At 34.9% G+C, this 24,191-nt stretch overlaps 1 protein-coding gene and 1 pseudogene across 4 annotated transcripts in view; both read left to right on the top strand.

Annotated features, from left to right (window-relative positions):
* The window catches only part of Tc2n (tandem C2 domains, nuclear), a 38,665-nt gene extending 16,041 nt beyond the window's left edge, over window positions 1-22,624 (top strand). For all 4 annotated transcript variants that reach the window (XM_008821732.3, XM_029557980.1, XM_029557982.1 and 1 more), the window contains exons 4-12: window positions 2,706-2,873; window positions 4,681-4,772; window positions 6,945-7,020; window positions 7,747-7,847; window positions 9,383-9,499; window positions 10,147-10,338; window positions 15,942-16,056; window positions 18,638-18,837; window positions 21,141-22,624. In XM_008821732.3, coding sequence (XP_008819954.1) covers window positions 2,706-2,873; window positions 4,681-4,772; window positions 6,945-7,020; window positions 7,747-7,847; window positions 9,383-9,499; window positions 10,147-10,338; window positions 15,942-16,056; window positions 18,638-18,837; window positions 21,141-21,251 — 1,172 coding nt within the window. In that variant the 3' untranslated portion in view covers window positions 21,252-22,624. The remainder of the gene's footprint in view (window positions 1-2,705; window positions 2,874-4,680; window positions 4,773-6,944; window positions 7,021-7,746; window positions 7,848-9,382; window positions 9,500-10,146; window positions 10,339-15,941; window positions 16,057-18,637; window positions 18,838-21,140) is intronic.
* On the top strand, window positions 5,234-6,061 carry LOC103724605 (annotated as a pseudogene).
* Window positions 22,625-24,191: the final 1,567 nt, after the last annotated feature.

A 24,191-nucleotide genomic window follows, 5' to 3' on the forward strand; every position in this document is an offset into this window, starting at 1 on the left:
TTTTTCCCCTTTTAAAATTGTGAGATGTCATATATATGGAGGAAAATGCACAAAACAGAAATGTAAAACTTGGTGTTTTATTAAAGAGCAAAACCCATATGTAGGCACCACCCACATAAAGAAATAGAGTATTAATTACAGCGACCCTAAAGTGTTCCTCTTCCCAACCTTCATTCACTAAGGGTAATTAGTAGAACAATCTTTAAAATAATAATTCTAGCACATATTCCTAAACATTATGTTTTTTTAAATTTTTGGTGTTTAAATGAAATTACGTATTCAGTTCATATTTTTTGTTTATATCTTTTAAAACTTTATTATTTTTATCTTTTGTGTATGAGTGTATTGCCTGCATGCATGTAAGTACACCTGTGTTGTGCAATGCCCATGGAGCTCAGCAGAGGGCACTGGCTTCCCTTGGAACTGGAGTTTTGGAGGCCATGTGGGTGCTGGGAATTGAACCTAGGTCCTCTGCAAGAGCAGCCAGTACTCTTAACCATTGAGCCATTTCCCCAGCTCCTGTTTATATCTTTTTTGTTCAACATTATGCTTATGAGAGTCATTCAAGTAGCTAATAGTTTTAGTTTGTTTTCATGTCCAAATATAAGTATGTGTTACAATTCACTCTTTGTTTTATTTATTTTTCTTGATTTCTTTATTTTTTTAATTTTTAATAACTACATGATTAGAAGAAGCATTTCATTACAGCTTTAACATATTCACTAACACACTCTAGTGCAAGAGTACATCTCTTTCACAAGTGACTGTAAGTTTCTAGGTTCACAGTTGAATTAATACAGTTATAGAACTCAGTATAAGCCTTGTAAGACATAAAATTGAATGAGTTTTTAACCTTTAAAAAAAATCTCCATTTCATTTTAGAATATATTGTTCCTTGCAGAAAGACTCATTGTATTTGCTACTAACATTGAGAGGTGCATGCATCCCTAATCTGTATGTATCTATTAGTCATAATCGGTTGCACTTGGAGACTCTTTGTTTTAAATGGCGTGGGATAGCATGCTACTTTTTTTTCTATTTTACTGTTGGTGGGCACTGGACTTTTTTTCTAATTTTTGACTAGTAAGGATGACAATGCTTGCAAACTTCTTGTGTGTCTTGTGAGCGTACAGCAGTTTCAGCTGTGTATATGTTTGAAATAGCATTGTTGAATCATAGGGTATAAATATCTTCAGCTTTAGTAGAAATTAGCAAGCTCTTCCACAGTGATTGTATCAATTTTCATTCCCAAGGGAAGAATACAACAGTATATACTGCTCTACTTTCTTATCAACACTTCTTATTGTCAATCTTTTTAGTTTTAACCATTTCAGTTGTATATCTCCCTGAGCTTTTAAATCACATTTTTCTTCTAAGTGCCTGTTTAAGTAGTGAACCAATTTGTATAGAGGCTTATCTGTCGTCTTCTTACTGACTTTTAGGGGCGTCTCATTTATTTTCCAGTTACATTTTCTTGCATGTGTTATCTCCCATTCTGGGGCACCTGTGTACTCTCAAGTAATTTTTTGACAAATGCAATTTTAAATTTTAATAAAATTAATTTAAATAAGCATAAATACATTTTATGATTACTGTCCTGTGTTCCATTTAAAAAGTACTTCCCTGTTTTAGGGTTGTGAAACTTTCTTACAAATAACTTAAATATAGAAATTTGTTTGTTTTTGGTGTTTAACTTAGATCTATGACCTATGTAGAATTAATTTTTATGAATATTATTGATTAAATAAAGTGTTTTCTTTATCAGCAGTTAACTGTAGTGCAAACACTATTCTTTCTCCACTGCTATATGAAGTCACCTTGATTAAATATCAGGTGTTCATAAAATAGGTACTCTCTCAGGGCCTTGCATTCTTTTCATTAATCTATTTTCCTATCATAGTGCCAGAATTCAATTCTTAATATCCAGCACACAAAAAAGCTTTTAATCTTCTTTCTTTTTAAAAGATTTCTCTCTCTCTCTCCTCTCTCTCTCTCTCTCCTCTCTCTCTCCTCTCTCTCTCTCCTCTCCCTCCCTCCCTCCCTCCCTCCCCATATGTGTGTGGGTACCCTCAGAGGCCAGAAAAGGGTGTCAGATCTCCTGGAACTGGAATTATAGATGGTTGTAGCTCACAGATATGGGTGCTGGGAAACAAACTCAGCAACAAGTGCTTTTAACCACTGAGCCATCTTTCCAGCCCTGTTTTTCTTATTAAATGGTATATTTAAAAAATATATTTTTGGCCCTTAGTATATTCATAAATATTTTCTATTCATTTTTTTTGTTGTTACTTGAGTTCCAACTTAACTCTATTGTGGTTAAAAAAATACTTTGCTTGATTTCAGTTCTTTTAAATATAAGATCTGCTTTGTGTATCTCAGTATATGGTCAGTTTTTCAAATGTTCTGTGTTAAAGAGAATGGGTCTCAAGAAAAATCTTTTCATTTAAAAGAGTTATATGTATCAGTAGAAAAACAAGGAGAAATTTAGGTCACAAAATACAGAGTTGCCTATAGGGCAAAAATGCCAGATATTTTCCAGGCTGTCTTAAAAGCAGGATTCCTGACTCTACCTTTACATATACACTGCAATTAGAATTCTAAAGCTATGTGCCAATTGTTTTAGATCTCAAAGGCATATGATTCAGTATTTTTATACTTTCCCTTAAGTGTATCAGCTTTTGACTTATAGAAATACTTGCTTTCAGGATCTGCTAGAGCATCTTTTGGAGATCGTAAGGTAGAACTTTCCAGTTCATCCCACCATGGACCCAGCTATGACGTGTATAATCCATGCTATATGTATCAACACTTTTCACCTGACTTGAGTCGGCGCTTTCCTCCTCATTTAGAAACAAGAAAACTGTATGGATCTGGTAAGAATTATTTTTTCCTTTTCCTCTGTGTTTCTCTTTAACATATTTAGAAATAAAATCTAAGACCCTGGCAGAAAAAAAAATTACTATTAAGAGCATTTCTAAAATAAAAGCAAAGCAGGGGCTGGAGAGGTGACTGAGTGGTTAAGAACACTTGCCGTTCTTCCAGAGAACCCAGGTTCGAATCCCAACACCCACATGGTGGCTAACAGCCGTCTGTAACTCCAGTTGCAGGGGATCTGACACCCTGAACTCTGTGGGCATTGCATGACACAGGTACACTCACGTACATGCAGGCAATATACTCATACACATAAAATAAAGATAATAAACAAAATATTTATAAATAAATAAAAGCAAAACAGACTTCACAAGTGTATGATAAGCATCATGACTTCTCTGTAGTGTTAAAATTAATAAAACAATTCAAGTATTAATGCATTGTTTCTGTTGGTAGTCCAAACTCCATTTTATTTTTCCTTTTTGAAAGTTTACTTTTTAGATTATTTTGCTTGAATTATATATGCTATATATTTAAATTCTACAATAGATATTTATAATTTTTCTTTTTTGGTTCTAATCAGCTAACTGAATTTAAGAACTCATGATTAGAAATAGAACAAAATACAAAATGCTTAATTTGTAGAATTTTTTTTTTTCGTCTTTTTGAGACAGGGTCTCCTTGTAGCCCCAGCTGTCCTGGAACTCCCTATGTAGACCAGGCTGGCCTTGAACGCACAGAGATCTGCCTGCCTCTGCCTCCTGAGTGCTGGGATTAAAAGCGTGCGCCACCACGCCCGGCCAATTTGTAGAACTTTTTAGTTTCATATTTGAGACTATAACAGTTCAAAACTACCATGTGTGCCTCTGATTTGTAAAATTCTGTTTTTCAGGGTTTTTACACCACATAAATATGTGTAATTTCCATATTTATATGTATTGGCATGACTGAATTCAGGGTGAGGTGCTAAATAAAAACTGATTAAGAGCTTGCTCTGTACTCACTACTGTGCTAGATACACACTTGGTGTGCAGAGTTCCTTTTTAAAGGATCTTGCAGTTTGGAGGGGCACTAGAAATACAAGAACATAGGGGATTCAGAATTGAACGTTTTTATGTGATACATGCTCATTAAATAGTGGTTGAATTACATTTAGTGCAGAGTATTTCCATTCTCCTAAGAATGTTCTTTTTGGATGAAGAATTGGGTAATACGGAAAAAAAAACCTATTTGAAAATTGATGTGGATATGAAAATGTGTTTGATTGCTATTTGTTGTTGTTGTTCTGTTCTTTTTTTTTTTTTTTTTTTTTTTTTTTTTTTTTTTTTTTTGAGGAGAGAGAGAGGGTCTTCCTGTAGCCTCAGCTGGCCTGGAACTTGCACTGGCTATGCAGATCAGGCTGGCCTCAGAGATCCACCTGCCTTTGCCTCCCAAGTACTGTGCTACCACACCCGATGGACTTCTGTTTTAAAGAGGAAAATAATTGAGAGAGAACTGTTTTAGATTTTTTCTTTTTGGTCTTTTTGAGACAAGGTCTCTCTGTAGCCCCAACTGGCCTGGAACTCACTATGTAGACCAGGCTGGCCTTAAACTCACAAAGATCTGCCTTCCTCTGCCTCTCAAATGCTGGGATTAAAGGCATGCACCACCACAGCTGGCTCATGTTGTAGATTTTATAAGAACTTATTTTTATGTAGACTTGTATATGCTGTGTATGATGTATCCTATAGAGATTTAGTTTTTGGTAATTTGGTAGAATTTAGATTTTCTTTACTATGAAAATAGTATTCTCTTGTCTTTTTGTAGTTTGTGATTTAAGGACCAGTAAACTTCTCGGTTCCCCTGGGCTAAGCAAATCTATGTTTGATCTTACAAGTTCATCTCAGCGATTCATCCAGGTAAAAATAGTGTTATCAGTTTAATTAAGTGTGGTTTTTTTTCAAATAAAAAAATTAAAAATGTGTGAAGTACATTAAGAATGACATACGGCATTTCTGTGACTATATGTGTTCTAATAGCTGAAGAATAAATACTTGGCATTTCCCTTATTCATTATTTTAGAAAACTCTCCACTAACTAATAAAAGACAGTGTTTTTATTTTGTTTTGCATGAATTATATATTTCTCAGTTGGTATATACTTAAGGATTTGGAGGCAGTTAGAATTTATTATGGTATAGTTAAAAGTACTTACTTAGGGGTCCTTCCGGTGTCGCCGGAGTGAATTGATCCAGGAGTTGAAGAGGGCTCCGAAGGTGGGAAGTGAAGTCTGTGCCTCAGTTGCTGGTAAGATTGGTGTTCATTTTTGTGTGCACCATTCTTTATTGCACATGAAACAGGGAAGACATACTGCCGTGAATGAAGATTCCTCTGTATTTTAGCACTGCTTTTCTACTGTAGTTGGCTTTTGAATGATGACAATGGAAGACATGAAGAATGAAGCTGAGACCACTTCCATGGTTTATATGCCCCTCTATGCAGTCATGTATCCTGTGTTTAATGAGCCAGAACGAGTAAATTTGTCTGCAGCTCAGACCCTGAGGGCCGCTTTCATTAAGGCTGAAAAGGAAAATCCAGGTCTCACACAAGGCATCATTATGAAAATTCTAGAGGAAAAAAATGTGGAAGCTAACTTCACAGAGTCCCTCCTTCATATGGCATCTGATGACGTAGAAGAGTACATGATTAGGTCCTAGAATTCCAGAGCCAGAATTCCAGGACCTAAATGAAAAGGCACGAGCACTTAAACAGAGTCTCAGTAAGATCCCAGATGAGATCAATCACAGAGTGAGGTTTCTACAATCAAGGATATAGCTAGTGCAATAAAATAACTACTTGATACAGTGAATAATGTTTTCAAGGAATATCAATACCAGAATCACAGGGCACTTGAACAACAAAAGAAAGAATTTGTAAAGTACTCCAAAAGTTTCAGTGATACTCTGAAAACATATTTTAAAGATGACAAGGCAATAAATGTGTTCCTAAGTGCTAACAGACTAATTCATCAAACAAACTTGATACTTCAGACCTTCAAAACAGTGGCCTGAAAGTTGTATATGTTAAGAGATGTATTTCTCAATGGCAGTATTGATCTGCCTTTATCTGTAAATTTTAAAGTTGACTGTATAAATTATCAGTCCCTCCTGAAGGATCCAATCCAGGATGCCGAATGGGATAATTGCCATCTTACATCATATTTTTGTAAAATGTAGCTTAATCATAATCTCACATTGAAGACTTTGCATCACTTTGCTATTGTTCTTTTAAGAATTATAAACCAAAAGAATTTACGCCTTAATGTATCATTATAACATTCCTTAAAAGAATTGTAAATATTGGTGTTTGTTTCTGACATTTTAACTTGAAAGTGATATGGTGCAAGATAATGTATTTAACAATATTTGGTGGCAAATATTCAATAAATAGTTTACATCTGTTAAAAAAGTACTTACTTAACATAACCAGCTTTAAAATTTATTTATTTTTATTTTATGTGTATGAGTGTTTTGCCTACATGTATGTAAGTGTACCCATGTGTACAATGCCTGTGGAGGCCAGAAGAGGGTGTCAGATCCCCCTGGAACTGGAGCTATGGATGATTGTTAGCTACCATGTGGGTGCTGGGAACCGAATCCTGGTCCTCTCTAAGAGTACCCAGTGTTCTTAACCCCTGAGCCATCCTCCAGCCCCACCCATAGGGTTTTTGATTAAATTGTCCTGTGGTGGGTCCTGAATTTATATTTGTACAAAGTTTGCAAGTAATGCTGATGCTCCTGGTCTAGAGGGTCTTTGCTTTGATAATGCTGTTCTTTAAGTATGAAAATTAAGAAGTAATTTCTGTTTATTATAAAACCAAACCAAAAATGCCACTTTCCAATATGTTATCTAATAAGGTATTTAAGATTTTCCTGATACATATTTAGAAAGTTTTTTCCCTCTCCTATAAAAGTAGAAATTCGGACAAAGTGATTAGCATGCAGTTTGATATGCAGGGTAGTTACTGGGGCATAAGAGTTAGAATCTTTAAAATTTGATGCATAATTTCTGACCAAAGAATTCTATTTGTAGAGACATGATTCACTGTCCAGTGTGCCCAGTAGTTCTTCTTCAAGAAAAAATTCTCAGGGCAGTAACAGAAGCCTGGGTAAGGAATAAAGTATCCTGTGTTATTATTGTGCAAGAAATTATTTCTACTTATTAGTAGTTTGACATTGTATATGATTGAGAAAGAAAAAGCATTCTATATATTTTATATGCTGGTTATACCTGTGTTAGTAGTAGTATCATTTATGGAAATGCAGATCAGATGGCCCATGCCTCAGAGTTCAGGCAGGAGTAAAACTTTTTATTATTATTTTTTAAAGATTTATTTTAGTTCTCTGTGTCTGTGGGTGCCACTGTAGGCTAGAAGGTGGTGTTAGATACCTTGGGAGCTGGAGTTACAAGTGTTTGTGAGCCACCTGATGTGGGTACTTGGATGTGACCTCTGGTCCTCTGATAGAGCAGTAAGTACTTTTAACTGCTGAACCATCTTTCTAGCTCAGGAATGAATCTCTTTAAAGTGAAGCAGTTACATAGCTTTTATTTGCGTGCTTTAAAGTATCTGAATGAAGGAACTTTCAGAAGCATATAGACCTTATGAATGTTATTTGTGAAGGTTGCAGTTTTGTTAGTTCCTACACTATGTGCTTCCTATAGTGTGTAGAAGGACTTCAATAAAAAAGTAGGTGCATGATTTTTGTCTTATTATATTGTGACTTTTAAAAATGGTAGCAATTTTCATTTGTGCTTTTAAAAATGAATTATATCAAAGCTTAAATGGGTTAAAAAGATTGCGTGGAATTTTTAATCTTTGTCCTTTACAACTCAGATACAATTACCCTATCAGGAGATGAAAGAGATTTGGGGAGATTGAATGTGAAATTGTTTTATAATTCTTCAGCAGAGCAGATCTGGATCACAGTTTTACAGGTAAATTAGTGTAGTTAATACCAATTTTTTCCATAAAATTGAACATTTAGACTCTGAGAGTATCTAGCATTGCGTTTGCCTGAGAGGGGCCAGTAACTGTTTCAGAATGTAAGAGTCTATACTATTTTGAAGACAAACTGTCTAATAAAACATTTAAACACTGAAACTGCTAGAGGGACTTTAAGATATAGGCGTAGGCAAGACCTTTGTGAATAGGACCCCAGTAGCACAGGACATAATCCCAAGAATTGACCGATGGGATTACATGAAATTTAAAAGCTTCTGCATAGAAAAGAAAACTGTCAGAAGGGTGAACATACATCCTACATAGTGGGAGAACATCTCTGCCAACTACACTTCAGGTGAAGTTAAGGTCTGGAATATATATATATATATTGCAAAAGTTAAACACTGAAAAATGAAACTGCCAATCAATAAATGAGCTAATGAACTGAACAGATAGCTCTTGAAAGAAGAAATAAAAATGGACAATAAATACTGTTAAAAGTGTTCAGCATCCTTGGCCATTAGGGAAGTGCAAATTAAAACTACTTTGAGATTCCATCTCATGCCAGTGAGAATGGCTATCATAAAAAAACAAATGACAACAAATACTGGTGAGGATGTTGGGGAAAAGGAACTTTTTCACTGCTGGTGGTAAAGTGGTCTAGCACTGTGGAAATCACTGTGGAGGTTTCTCAAAAAAAAAAAAACAAAAATAGAGCTACCATATGATTTAACTATATCACTCCTGGGCATATGTCCAAAGGACTAGAAATCCTACTACAGAGTTCATTGCTCTTCACAATAGCAAGGAAATAATGTCAGCCTAGATGTCTATCAAAGATGAATAGATAATAAAAATGTGGTAATATATACACAATGGAATATTATCCATATAAGGATGAAATTATGAAATTTCCAGGAAAATAGATCTTCTGGAAGTTATAAAGTGAGATAACCAAGACTCAGAAAGACAAATATTGCATGTTTTCTCACATGTATTCTCTCATAAATGAATCCTGCTTTTAATTTTTATGCATTTGTATTTATGTAGATATAGGTCAGGAAACTAGAGAGGGAGCCATGATGGGGGAAAAGAAATTTCAAGGAAGGGGATTGGGGATAATCATAGACTACATGTGACTTTAAAGTAGAAAGGGGACTACTGAGGATGGAAGGGGGCAAGAGTGGAAGGCATGGCAGAGGTACAGGGGAAAGGAACAGAAGAAGAGGATCAACCAAACAAAGTATACTTGGAAATGTCATAGTGAAACCTATTACTTGCCATGGTAATTTATGAAAGCATTTAAGAAAACAGATTGTAGTATGATGGAATGCGTATGTTTTTAACTTCAAGAAGGAAACTAGTAGGACATCTAGAATAATGTCATATTTGAATGTGGATGAAACATGAAGTCAGTATTCTAAAATTTACTTAATTTTTTTTGTTAAAAGTCATTAACTTAATGTCACATATTTGTATTGTTAGAGTTCTTGGTAAAACTTCAAATTATACTTCCAATTTTTTTTAGTGCAGAGATTTAACTTGGCCCTCTAGTTTTGGAGACACTCCCACAATTTCTATAAAAGGAATTCTAACCTTGCCCAAACCAGTGCACTTCAAGTCTTCAGCCAAAGAAGGTTCCAGTGTAAGTGAATTTTTTTGTGTTTGAAATTTTTCCTGTTTTTCTCATATTCATCACTTTTCAAAGAAAAAGCTTAGTGGTTGGGAGACTCATAGGAATGTGATTTTCAGGTATAAATGATTATAATATAAATGAAAAATTGGGGACAGTATCCAAAATATTTATTAGTTGGCTACATATGTTGACTTTCAAAAGGCTGCAGTAAAGGTGGAAAGAAGAGAGTGTATAGCAAAAAACAATCTAGTGTTCAGATTCTTTAAAGAGAGAATTCAAGTCTATGTGAACAACTTAGATTCTAGACTTTTGGTAAGCTTGCATATGGAATTCTTCAATCACTCTCATTAACTGTTGAAAAATTATGAATAGCAAGAGAAATGTCCTAGAGCCAAAGATGGAAAAATAGTCTTATTTTCAAAAAGGAAAAGCTGTACTCTGGTGAGCTTGGTGTAAATACTGACCTGAATTTCCTAGTAATTATAAGGATGATTTGTGAAGTTAAGGAAGATGATAAAACAAATCATGTCTATTTAATTTTCATTTAAAATGTATGTTGTTGTAAAAACATTATGCATGCCTTTCTTAGATAGAAAATCTAATTTTATAATGGTATATCAGCCTTTTTAGTGTTTAATGTTTTCTTATTTTTTAAGGTTGTCGAATTTATGGAAACTTTTGTCTTTGCTATTAAACTACAAAATCTACAAACTATAAGGCTTATATTTAAGATTCAAACCCAGACCCCCAGGAAGAAAACCATTGGAGAATGCTCTCTGTCACTCAGAACTCTTAGCATACAGGAAATGGATTATTCATTGGAAATAATACCACCTTCAAAAATTCCTGTAAGTGACAATAGTATACAATGTTGAAACTTTTTCACACTTTTATAATGATTTAATTAATAACTTTTTAAAAAGTATTTTATGTGTATGAGTGTTTTGCCTGAATACATGTAAATGTACTTGTGTTATATAATGCCCACAGAGGCCAGAAAAGGGTGTCAGATTCCCTGGAACTGGAGTTAAGGACAGATGTTAGCCACTATGTGGGTGCTGGGTCCTCTCTTCAGAGTACAGCCAGTACTCTTAATCACTGAGCCATCTCTCCAGCCATGAATAACTTTTTATTTGTTGGAGGATAACTTGAACATTATAGTATAGTATATTAGAAGACCAGGAAAGCTCTGAAGAAACAGTATTATTTTAAAGTGATACTTTAGAAATAATTTATAAAACATTAACATAACCGTTTTTTTTTCTGCATTGGAGAATAGCCTCATGTTTCCCCTTCCTAGCACATTTTTCATCAACGTTTCATATTTTAAGAGCAGTAACCCTAAAGGGAATAATCATGAAGTATTAATAACTTTAAATAATTAATTTTTAAAATGGTTTTAGTAGTTGATGACTCAGGAAAAATAAGAATGAATCATAAAACCCTTATGTAGTCTGTGATTACCACAAAGTAAATGGAGAAAATTAATTTAATCATATGGGCAAGCTATATGTTGGCAAACTGGTTAGCATGGAAGTTGGGCTTTGTTTTGTTTTTCCTCTGGTGCTAAGTATTGAGCCCAGTACCTCACCCATATTGATGAGCACATGCTCTACTACCGAACTGCACCCTTATCACAGAATGAAATTTTTAAAGATTTTTAATCTTTTATATCTAAAACTTTTTGACATGTGTTATATGTGGAGGAGTACTCGTGAATGCCACAGCATGTGTGCAGAGGTCACAGGACAACTTGTAGGAGTTGTTTCTCCCCTTCTACCATGTGGATTCCTGTGATCAAAGTGGGGTCGTTAGGCAAGGCAGCAAGCACCCCTAACCTGCTGAGCCCATCTCACTGACCCAAGAATGGAAGTTTGTAAAGCTGATCTTTTTCTTTTTTGAAAAAGTGCTTGATTACTTTTGAGAGTTGATACTTGGTTCTCTCAGCAAGCCAGTCAAACAGTGTAATGAAAGTGTTTTGAAATTCCTAATAATTTAATTATGTAGTTTCTGTGTTGGGATAATTTTATAGAAACGTTACAAGTTTTATAAGCTCAAACCTGTGTGTGATTTCAAATTTAATTAGAATTAATATTTTACCTCTTCCAAAAATATTTAGGATAACTTGAAGTGCTTCTTAAAAGAAACTTGGTGTCACCTGAGAATTTTTAAAGCATGTCCACATCTAAACCAGTACAATTAAATTAAAATTTCTTAGAGGCTGGAACAGAAGCATTTGAAGTCTTCAATAGATTCCCAACTGATTGTTTGTTTATTTATTTATTTATTTATTTATTTGTCTTTTTGAGACAGGGTGTCCTTGTAGCCCCAGCTGTACTGGAACTCATTGTGTAGACTAGGCTGGCCTTGAACTCAGAGAGGTTCTCTTGTCTCTGCCTCCTAAGTGCTGGGATTAAAGATGTGCACCACCACACCTGACTCCCGAGTGATTATTATGTGTCTTGAGAACCACCAGATTGGAAGGGGAAATTAGAGATTAAAATTTTATATAAAAAAAAAACTGGCCAAAAGAATTGCCCATATTTTCAGTCAATCTCAATCCCCAATGTGTTTCTTTTCTTCTTTTTTTTTTTTTTTTTTGAGACAGTGTCTCACTATTGTAACCCTGACTGGTCTGCAGCTCCCTATATAGACCAGGCTGGCTTTGAACTCATAGAGATCTACCTGTCTCTGACTTCTGAGTTATGGGATTAACCACCTTCCCAATGTGCTCCTTTATGGCATTTGTTAACATTTTTAAAATTATTTAAGTTACTTGTTTTAAACAAAAGTGGGCTTAAGCTTCCATTTGCTTTCCTCATATTTTGCCCTGCTGTTTCTGAGGGCTTGGCATATTATTGCTACTAAATATTTGTCTGTAGGTAGCAATGAATGAGTAAATGATGACTGCAGGCATGAAAATTAGACTGTCATTTTCTGTTAAAATACAACTGGGACAGGAGTTTGTCACTGGTATCATTTACATGAGTGTAGTAGATAGTAATCTATAATAATATTTTACAGAAGATACAAATATGGTTCTCAAATGAAGATTTCATCAATTAAAACACTGAAGACAGAGTACACCAGAACTCAGTGAAGGAAATTGTTTTCTTTGAAGAATTTGAAGTAATGATTATGGCTACATTCTTCAAAATGATACTGATTTGTTGCAAGTCTTATAATTAACCTATGTATCTATTGTCTGGCAGGTGCTAGGGTTACAAAGATAGACAACTTGAAAAAAGAGAATTTGAGCTATTCTAGATGAGTGAATTTATGTTACTGTGTTGATGTTTCATATTGTCCAAGGCAAGAATTATTATTCTTCATGTGTTGAAGAGAATAGATAACTTTAATTGTGACATTTAAAGATCCAGATTTACATACCCATCAACATTGACAGCCATTTCTCCATGGATAACACAACTTTGGTCCAGAGCCAGTGTTTTTCTTGATAGAGTTCTTGACCCTGACTAGTAGTATGTTAAGTATTACTTGAGATTTCAAGTTTCTGTACTGTGGACAAGGCAAAGTTTTCCTGAAGAAATGTCTGACCTTTATAGAAATTTACCTTTATGGCTCACTCATTGCTAACGTACCTGATGTTCACCCCATGCTTAGAAAAGAATGTGTGCTCAGGTTATCCCTAGTAACAGAGAATAATAGTGAAGCATGCGTGAGTTTATGGAGCCAGGAGTTGGAGAGTGGAATTTGTTTCTATAACCAGCTCTCTGGGTTCTACCATGTATTTATTGCCACCCCCCATAAAATGTTCTTAACTATCACCAGATTTTCTTTAATTAATATTCTCTTACTATTTCATTTTTGACAATTCTAGGAAGGCTAATAGGTTTTTTTTTTTAATGACACATTGCTCAGAAGCAGAGACCTTCCACAGTTTTATGCTTATTAAATGTCAATACATACCTGCTAATTTATTGTTCTGAGTTCATGTCCTGGAACAAAAGTGGAATTTGTGAAATGACTTTGGCAAGTAGAAAATGGCAAACCCATTGCCAAAGACTTCTGTGTTTTATGAGCATGAACTCTACAATTGTATAACAATGAGAAGTTTTGCCAACTTAGGTGTTCTCATAAGTATTTAATCATGAATATAAAACAATAATGAAAAAAGATTGATGAAAAATTTAACCATGGTTTCCTTTGGGTTTTATAAACAATGGTGTCTGTATCTTTTGCTTTTCTTTTAGTATTAGGGATTAAACTTAGGACTTTGCCCATGGTAGGCAAGCACTGTGCCCTCAACTATAATACCCCTACCACACACACTTTTTTTAAAGATGGTTCTCAGTAAGTAAGGTCTTGAACTTGCAGTTCTCCTGCCTCAATCTCTTGAGTGGCAGGCTTGTATTACCAGTCCCAGTTGTATTGTTTAAATTTACTAATTTAAAGTCCATAGATATAAGTATGTATTTTTCAGATAGGATCTCACTATATAGCCCAGATTTGTCATAAATTATCCTCCTACCTTTAAAGAAACTTTTTAAAAATCAGGAATGGCTTTTTGTTTTAATTTGGTATTGTTTTTGTTGTTGTTGTTGTTGTTGTATTGCCTTTGAATTCTTGTGCAAATAGTTAATTCATTCTCATTCTAAAACATTGAGACCTCATTGAGTCCTAGAATCACTTATTATAAGAAGTCAAAATTTATTGCTAAAATGAACAAGTTTGATCATTATAATAAAACTTTCTAAAGGGGAAATTAACTTCAACATTTTATATTTTTTTTAAGAAATTCATTTTTCACTGAAGCTCTCCATTTCTTATGTATAGCAGTGTTAAAACACCATCATGTTTTAAGGAAATGCCCAAGCTTTAGTCAATGGCATGTACATAGAAAGTTGGTTTTTGTTCTGTTTCTTCCCGGTAAGCCAATTATTGCAGAATACTGGGCAGTTATTAAATACTGACCTTTTCCTTCTAAAATTAGAAAAAAAAATAGTTAAAACTTTTCAGGACGTGTTACTTAACTATTCTGTAACTTTTTATTGGAATGAATAATAGCAAAGACTTTGTGGCTGTTTATGTTAAGTCCTAGTAAGATCTGTGATGATATATTTTTCCCTCCTTCCCTTTCTCTTTCATGAAACTTTTGCCCTCTCTACAGACATCTTTTATCTCAGAAATACATACCATGTTCAGCAAAACTGCCTTCATCTCCTCTGACAACTTACTAACACCCATTACTTCTGACTTCAATGATAAGCCAACTCTCTCTCTTTTTCCAGACAGGGTCTTACTATATAGCCCTGGCTGGCTTTGTGTTTCTCTTTTATTTTTCACTCCAAGAACCTTAGAATCCATATAAGTCAAATCACCAGTTTTATTTTGCTTTTGATCAGAGATACTAAAGAGTATATCTCCCCCACATGTCTTCATCATTTTGTTTGCCTCAGCTTTTCTTTGACCTTTTCCTTAATACTTACTGCCTCGTGACTTGGACTGGCTTCTTTCTTCCCAGCTTTCTTTGGCTTACTTCATTCAGAATAGTAATTCAGCTCTTAGTCCACAGATCTGTTTATTGTAGTAATTCTGTTTGCTGATTTTGGTAGCTACAATTCTTACTTCTCGAGGCCAGCCTGGTCTACATAGTGAGTTCCAGGACAGCTGGGACCACAGGGAGACCCTGTCTCAAAAAGACTCAGCAAATTTTTTTCTTTATTTTTATTCTATGTATATGAGTGTTTTGCCTGTGTGTGTGTGTATGTATGTATGTATGTATGTATGTATGTATGTAGTCATGCAGTGCCCATAAAAATCAGAAGAGGGCATTGGCTCCCCTGGAACTGGAGTTTCAGACAGTTGTTAGCTGTCATGTGGGTGCTGGGACCCAAACCCGGGTCCTCCATAAGTGCAGCCAGTGGACTTTTTGGGTAAACTTTACTGAATTTTTTGTGCATTTCATTTAACAGTTAAGTTTATACCCCCTCCCCCATCCATCCCCCACATAACCACTCCCTCTCATGCATTCTGTCATATATGTTAAGTCCTATCCAGTCAAGCATTTGTACACAGATGTCCTTTAGTGCAAGTTCATCCACTTCAGCCAGTGCTCTTAAGCACTGAGCCATCTCCAGCCTCTATTTTTAATTCTTTTGAAAATGTGTTCCTTTTGGTTAAGCAATTTCTCCAGTAATATGACTTAGAAATTTAATTTTGTTTTTTAGTTGAACTATCTTTTTGTGTCAGTAATTTCGAAGTTCAGTGTGTAGGTATATCTTATAGTTTCAGAATCTGTCCAAGTGAATATATTGGATATATTCAAGATCCATGATATTTATCCTCATAACCTTCTCTTGTAACTTGTAGTTTTTAGTGTCAATAGAAAGCAATAGTTGGAAATTTTCTATCTCTAGCTCTTTATCTTAGAACTTTAAAAATCTCCAAACTTTAATACAAACTACTAAATGATACTTTTCATATGTAGGTTTGCCATGCAGAACTTGAATTGGGGACTTGTTTTCAAGCAGTAAATAGCAGGATTCAGCTGCAGATTCTTGAGGCACAATACCTTCCAAGCTCATCAACACCTCTGACTTTGAGTAAGTATATCAGTGGTTCAAAGTCTGTCAGATGTGGGAGGTTACCATTGGATAATAACCCAGAGACCAGAGTGTGAAGTTTTGTGCCCTTCTCTATCTAGATGTACTTCTAGGGGTTGGGATTCTTTGGTTGGCTATGCTTGCTTCATGTAGTCACTCTTAGAGCTGAAGATTTGAGATTAACCCTACTTCAAGCGGTAAGAGTGGGAGGGACTGGGATAATTTCTAAAGAGGGGCCAGAAAGATTATAAGGAGCTAGAGATGAGGTGCCTGACCATATGGGAATAGAATCCTACAGGGTCCTGGGACCCTTCTCATATGAACCTATAGCAATGGTGTTAGCATGCATAAGACCCATGCAAACTTAAGCAGACAAAAACCCAGCACAGAACTGTGGAAATGTACAGCAGACCCCAGTCTTAGTCAAAGAAATATTGGCAGCTGATTACTGCTCGGTGAGGAAGAGCTGATCTTCTTAAAGGGAGGGACTCTTAGATAGACTGACTAGATCCCAGTGGATGAATTTTTACTGAGGGACTTCTGGGGATACTAACTTGACATGATAAGCCTTAACACAAATGACAGAATGTATGAATTCCAGTGGGGGAGGGAGGCTATGGGAGGGCACTAATTGGGAAGGAAGTATAAAGATGAGTAAGATGTTTTGTATGAAGTACACAAAAATTCAAAAAAAATTACACAAAAAGGAAGTTTTTCCTGGAAAAATATAATTTTAGTCAGAGGAAGAAAAATGATGGTAAGTAGAAAAAGTAGAATAGAAAAATATACTTGGTTAAATGGAGCAATTATTTTTTAAAAGGTGGGAGGGAACTATCTGGGTAAGCAAAAGCATTTTAACTTAAAAAGTCTGAAAATACATAAAACTCAACATTCAACTCAATAAGCTAGAAAAATAACAAGCATTAGCAAAGCTAAAGCTGGAGTTGAGAAATACAGAGATAACAAAAGGCAGTCTAAAAACCGAAGACTTTTCTTTCAAAAAACACTTAAAATAGACACTTAAAATAGATTTTTAGGAGGTTAGATGAAGCAAAAAAAAATATTCAACTGTGAACATAGAAACTTACAGCCACTTGTGAAAGATGTACTCTTGCTCTGAAGTGTGTTACTGAATATGTTAAAGCTATAATGAAATGCTTCTTCTAATCATGTAGTTATTAAAAATTTTTAAAAATATATAAAAAGCATGACTGATATTGTGAACAATGACAAGGATATAATTTTTAATTCAGAAGAAATTTCTAATTCAGAAGAGATTTGGCAATATGTAAGACAATCCCATATACAGTTGTTCTAATTTGCACATCTACACAAAATAAATGATTTCTTTAAAAATTTATTCAAGGGGCTGGAGCCATTTATTCAATGGCTCAGTGGTTTAGAGCACTGGCTGCTCTTGCTGAGGACCTGGGTTCAATTCCCAGCACCTACATGGTGGCAAACAACTGTCCAGGGGAATCCAATGCCCCTCTTCTGACCTCTGAGGGCATTGCATGACATGGATACACTTATATACATGCAGGCAATATACTCATACACATAAAATAAAAATAAGAAGTAAAATAAAAATAAGAAGAGGAAGCATCTGAAAAAGAATAATAACCATGAAATGGTGAAGATCATCTTATATAAAGCACTAAAGTGGGGGTGGAGAGATGGTTTTGAACCCTAGCACCTACATAAAAAAATCTCAGGGTGGTCATGCATGTCTCTTACCCTGAAGTGGGGGGAGTAGAGCACTCTGGCCTGCCTATCTAGCCAATCTGTGAGTGCCAGGCTTAGTGAAAGACCCTGTCTCTAAAGATAGAGAGTAATTGAGGATACCTGACATCAACCTCTGGCCTATGCACACACATGCATACACACCTACACCTACACACACACACACACACACACACGTAAATAATAATAATAATAATCATAATCATAATAAGATATAGGGGGCTGGAGAGATGACTCAGCGGTTAAGAGCACTGGCTGCTCTTGCAGAGGACCCAGGTTTGATTCCCAGAATCCACATGGAGACTAACAATCATCTATCTATCTCTTGTTCCAGGGGATATGACGCCCTCTTCTGACCTCCAAAATCATTGCATGATATGGGTACACTGACCTACGTGCAAGCAATACACTCATACAGATAAAATAAAAATAATAAATAAAATGTATAAAAAAAGAAGATGTAAAGCACCAAGGCCAAAATAATTTACTGGCAGTTTCTACCAAACTTGTAAAATAAATGTCTTTAGCTGTCCAGAAAATTGACACTTCTCTTGGTGTAATTCTTTAAATGTGTATTCCTTTGCTGATGACTCTTACTTAGACATACAAATCCAGTGAATGATGTCATTCAGACCAGAGGAAGATTAAATCTATCTGAGGCTAGATAGTTATATGGTAACAGCTGTAAAGTTGACTGGAGATGTGTTCTGTTGTCAAGCAATAGTCATAAGACCTTTTAAAGTTGCTTATTTATAATTTTACAATAACCAGTATATAAATACACCTTTATGCAGTATTTTACAAAAAACTTTATAAACCAGAGTTTCTTGTTTTATAGGCTTTTTTGTGAAAGTGGGAATGTTTAGCTCAGGAGAGTTGATTTATAAGAAGAAGACACGCTTACTGAAGGCCTCCAGTGGAAGAGTAAAATGGGGAGAAACTATGATTTTCCCTCTCATACAGACTGAAAAAGAAATTGTTTTCCTTGTTAAGCTCTATAGTCGAAGCTCTGTAAGAAGAAAACACTTTGTAGGCCAGGTTAGTAGGGGTTACCTTGGACTTCTTACTTATATTTTCCTGTGTGTTATTGTGTAGTTAGTTGAGAAAGGGTACAGGATAAAATCGAAATTGAAGAGAGGAAGATTCTTTAGCAGCCTAGGTTAAAATTCAGTGTTATTACAGAATCAAATTTTGTCATATGTTTTGCTTTAATACAAATAGATAAAATTTCTGAGCAGTCAGAGTTAATTTTTAAGCCTTTCCTAAACTTTTCAACTTTAAATTATAAGATCAGTTTTCAGTACTGCTTGCTAATTCATTGTAGAAAGAGAGAACCCTAAATATGTATGTCAAACTTAAGACTTTGTGTATCACATTTACTTTATTCTGTTTCACATGAACCCTTTATTAACTCAGTTATGACAGGTTTGAAGTTCTACAAAATATCAATTTTTTTTTTGTCCTTTTGAGACAGGGTCTCCTGGTAGCCCCAGTTGTCCTGGAACTCACTATGTAGACCAGGCTGACCTTGAACTCACAGAGATCCGCCAGCTTTCGAGTGCTGGGATTAAAGGCATGTGCCACCACGCCTGGCCCAGTTTTTTTTTGTTGTTGTTGTTTTGAAACAGGGTCTCCCTGTAGCCCCAGCTGGCCTGGAGCTCACTCTGTAGACCAGGCTGGCCTTGGACTTACAGAGCTCCACCTGCCTCTGCCTCCCAAGTACAGGCATGCACCACAACGCCAGGTGTGAAAATATCAATTTTTAACAGTGGTTGTATTGAGGCTGGAGAGATGGGTCAGTGGTTAGGAACATTGGTTGTTCTTGCAGAAGACCTGTGTTTGAATCCCAGCACCCACATGGCAGTTAACAACTGTCCGTAACACCAGTCCCAGGGGATCTGACAGCCTCTTCTGACCTCCACAAGCATTGAACGGCACGGGTGCACTTACCTACATGCTGGCAATACATGCATACACATAAAATAAAATAAAATAAAAAACTGGTTGTATTATTATTTAGTCGATTCTGCTGTAAAAATTATGAGTAATTTGTTTAAATCTATGTAGCACTCCTTGCTGTCAAGCGTATAGAAATTTGTTTCCTTTTATAGTTTCTTTCCTTACTCTAATTAGTGGTAGCTATTGGTCATCTTTTACCTTAATTACAAGTGTTTGAGCCATATTTAAAACTTGAAGTCTATGACTTGTTTAAAAGCTTCTATTTGAACAAGATATTATTAAGTCTCCATGAGATCTTCAGATTATGTATATGAATTTTCAAAGAGTGATATAAACTCTCACTTTTTCGTATTAGAGTACCAATTTTTATAGTTTTCTGTATTCTTATTTGGAAAATAATTTGAATTCAGAAACTTATGTAACAAACTTTTCATAGCCATGAGGCCTGTGAAGTTAGTTTTCTATATTGTCATGTTTCAACTATCGTGTATGAATGGAGTAGGAAATTTATTTTAGAAAGGTGATTTCCAAGATAAGAAATCTGGAAAGGTTCTTGCTAGTCATCTGTTCTTATATCTTCGATGGAGTCTCAAGTGTCAGCCACCATCAAATTCTTCTACTGTTCTATCCACCCAAATACTTACGTTACCTATGTTATGTTTTGGGGTCTGTGTAAGATGTTATTGGAAGTAATGTTTCTTAAGGCCAACATAGAAAGACGTTTGAAAACCAGTTATTTACTCAGACCTCAGAGAAGTTAATTCCAAAGTAACAGCATTAGTTGATGCTAAAGCTAAGGCAAACATTCAGGTTTTGTGGTTCCTGTCTGCCTTGTTCCCATATTATATGTATATCCGTCGTGATATACATTTGTATAGTATTATGTTTTTCAAGATAATTCACATATATTATCTGTAGTTATATAAGATGGGTACTATGAAATTATTATGGATCAATAATGACTGTTTATTAGATTACAATTAAGGTTATAATTTTATTTAATATAAAAGGTGCTTGTGTGCACGTTCTTACTGGGTGAAATCATTATTGGCCTCAGTTTAGTAAATCTTGGCAAAAATATTTTTATGTGATCAGGATTAAGTTTAGTTGACCTCCTAGATTAACTGAATAAGGAGGATACTCACAGAGTGATTTTAATTTCATCCTAAATTAAATTGGATTGTATAATCTTCAGAATGATTCATCAGGTTAAATATTTTGACTTTAAGTGTCAAATCATCAAGTAACTTTTGGAAAAATGGAATGATGTTTACTTTAAAAATATGTAACCCAGACATTCATATCTTTTACCAATAAGTAATTGTTTAACCTCAGTTACTTAATATTCTGTCAAGTTAAATGACTGTTCTGTTCCTTTACAGGTCTGGATAAGTGAAGACAGTAATAACATTGAAGCAGTGAACCAATGGAAAGAGACAATTACAAATCCAGAAAAGGTTGTTATCAAGTGGCACAAATTAAATCCATCTTGAAAACTGAACATACTAATTTAGCAAAGAAACAATTTGACATTCTTTTAGAACTACGATTTCAATTTTCTAAAACTTATAAAGAGTTCTATCGGTTATAAAATGAAGGAAATATTTTGAAGCGGTGCCAAAACAGATGATCAGATAAAAGAGTAAATTATGAAATCGATGGAAGTATCAATCCTAGATAGGTAATCTTACATTGCTTTTTAAAGTTTTACATAGATGCTCAAAGCCTAGTATACCAATTCCTCTTAGTACTATTAGATAGCTACAAGACTTTACCACTATCCCAGTGCTGAGCATTATTGATTAGGTCTTGGTTCCACTGTTGATATCTTCATATATATTTTTCTTAATGTATATTTTTTTCTCAAAACAAAATTGAATAGAACCATTTTAACAATTTTTTTCTGTATTTGAGGAAAGATTGTAGCCTATTTACAATTTCTTCTCTGTAAGTCACTATTCTGTGGCAATTTTGTAAGCTGCTTATCTCCAAGAGGCTTTGGAAATAGAAACTTACATTTTAGCAAGAATACTGAAGTTCGGGGCTGGCAGAATAGCTTAGTGGGTACAGGCACTTGCTACCAAGCCTAACAACTTGATTTGGTCCCTGGAATCCACATGATGGAAGGAGAGGACCAAGTCATGCAGTTTGTCCTTTGACCTCCACACGCACGTAGTGGCACACATACACAGACACACACCCAAAAAAAAATAAATATAAAAATGTTTAAAAAACATTTATAGTTTAATAGAAAGCCAAACTAAACACATTTTGCTGTCTTCCTTAGATATTTTTTTTTTTTGGAGTTGAAGTAATATACAAATGGATCACTTTAATTAGCAGAATTAAATGAGTTTAAATAGCAAATTAAATATTTATGATAATCAGTTCTTTGTTTTAGTCTGTAATGTAAACTACTTGTTCTATAATCTGTAATGTTAGAATATTTATCCCATTTTTAATACCCATGTGTGATAATACTGTATAGCAAGAAAATACTTTCCTACTGCAGGTTTATTTCACGTACTTATTAGAACTCAATATATGGGAATAGCTTCAGCTTAATTTGGCCACAAGAGCTGTGGCCAAAACAAAACAGCTTTTGGAGAAACAAGTAACACTTTCTAATTTTAGAAATACTGATTTTATTCTTGCCAGTCAGTAAATCATGTGCTCTGTGTTCTGATCTTCCTTTTTTTTTTTTTCCTTACTTTGTTCCATGCATTTTTAGGCCAGAGGTCTACCTTATAGTCTCCTAGGAATATAACATTCTCCATGCCAGTTCTTATGTCCTAGATATCTCCCTAGAATCTAAAATCAGTGGTACAAATGTATACATATCTTCACATTAAATATATTCTCTTTGCTTCTGTTTAGATTTTATGCTAACAGTGGTATTGACAAACATTCTTTGTCACTTTAAAATAATATTTTTAGATTTGTGAAAGTGGAGTACTGGTCATCATCTTGTGTGATAGTGATAATATTTTGATCTTTGAGACCACATCTTTCTTTTAGTTTTTCAAAATAGTTTATTCTGTTTTTCAAAGTAGATATATAAATTTCCTACATTTATCTCCTATCCTGTCAACATCCTGCACCAAAATAGTGAGTTTGTTGGAATCGATCAGCCTACATTGATATATCACAGACTTTTTTTAAATAAAATTTTTGGCCTAGAGAGATGGCTCAGTGAATAAGAGCTTATATTGCTTTTCCAAAGAACCTGAGTTCAGTTCCTAGCACCGATGTCTAGTGCCTCTCAACCACCTGTAATTCCAGTTGCACAGGATCTGAAACCTCTGATCTCTAGTGCACCTGCACTCACTTGCAGATACCCACACACAGACACACATGCCATACCCATAATTTAAAAATAATAGAACATCTTTTAAAACTAAACTTTATTTTCAGATTTTCTGTATTCTACTTTTAATTCCTAAATTAATTGATTGGTCATTTATTGTACTGGATAGCTTTAGTGTCAACTTGACACACCTGGGTTGAGGGAGCCACAATTGGGGAATTGCCTCTATTGGACTGGCCTGTGGCCATGTCTGAGGGGCATCATCTTGATGAGTGATGTGGGAGGGCCCAGCCCACTGTGGGTGATGCCATCCCTGGGCAGGTGGGCCTGTGTTGCATAAGAAAGCAGGCTGAGCAGGGGCCAGGGGAGCAAGCCAGTAAGCAGAGTTCCTCCATGGCCTGTGCTCCAGCTCCTGCTTTCAGGTTCCTGCCCTGAGTTCCTACATTGGGCTCCCTGATGAACTTCAACCTGGGAGATGTAAGTTGAATAAACCCTTCCCTTCTGAATTTGGTATTGGTCAGAGCATTTTGTCACAGCAATGAAGAACAAACTAGGACATTTATTTAACTCAATTTTTAGTTATTTAACTTTTACTTTTTAAAATTTTTAATAACTACATGATTAAAAGAAGGATTTCATTACAGCTTTAACATATTCAGTAACACACTCCAGACAAGAGTACATCTCTTTCACAAGTGGCTGTAAGTTTCTAGGTTCACAGTTGAATTAATACAGTTATACAATATTGAACTCAGTATAAGCCCTATAAGACTTAAAATTGAATGAATTTTTAATCTTCAAAAAAGATCTCCATTTTGTTTTAGAATATATTGTTCCTTGCAGAAAGCCTCATTGTTTTTGCTACTTTCACTGAGATGTTGGTGCATGCATCTCTAATCTGTATGTATCTATTACTAGTCATAATCAGTTGCACTTGGATCCTTGGTGCCTGTGTATGTCTATAAAGTCATTGAGTAGATTTCAGTGGTAATGTTTATCCCTCTACTAATTAGCATGATGTAAATTTCCATGCTTCCTCCTAAAATATAATACATTTAAAAATTTTTATTGATTTTTTTTATGGTGTGTGTATATCACACAGAACATCCCAAACCATCTTATTCAA

This window comes from Nannospalax galili, unplaced genomic scaffold, assembly GCF_000622305.1.
Source record: "Nannospalax galili isolate Female #2095 unplaced genomic scaffold, S.galili_v1.0 scaffold107, whole genome shotgun sequence".
NCBI classification, from domain to species: Eukaryota; Metazoa; Chordata; class Mammalia; order Rodentia; family Spalacidae; genus Nannospalax; species Nannospalax galili.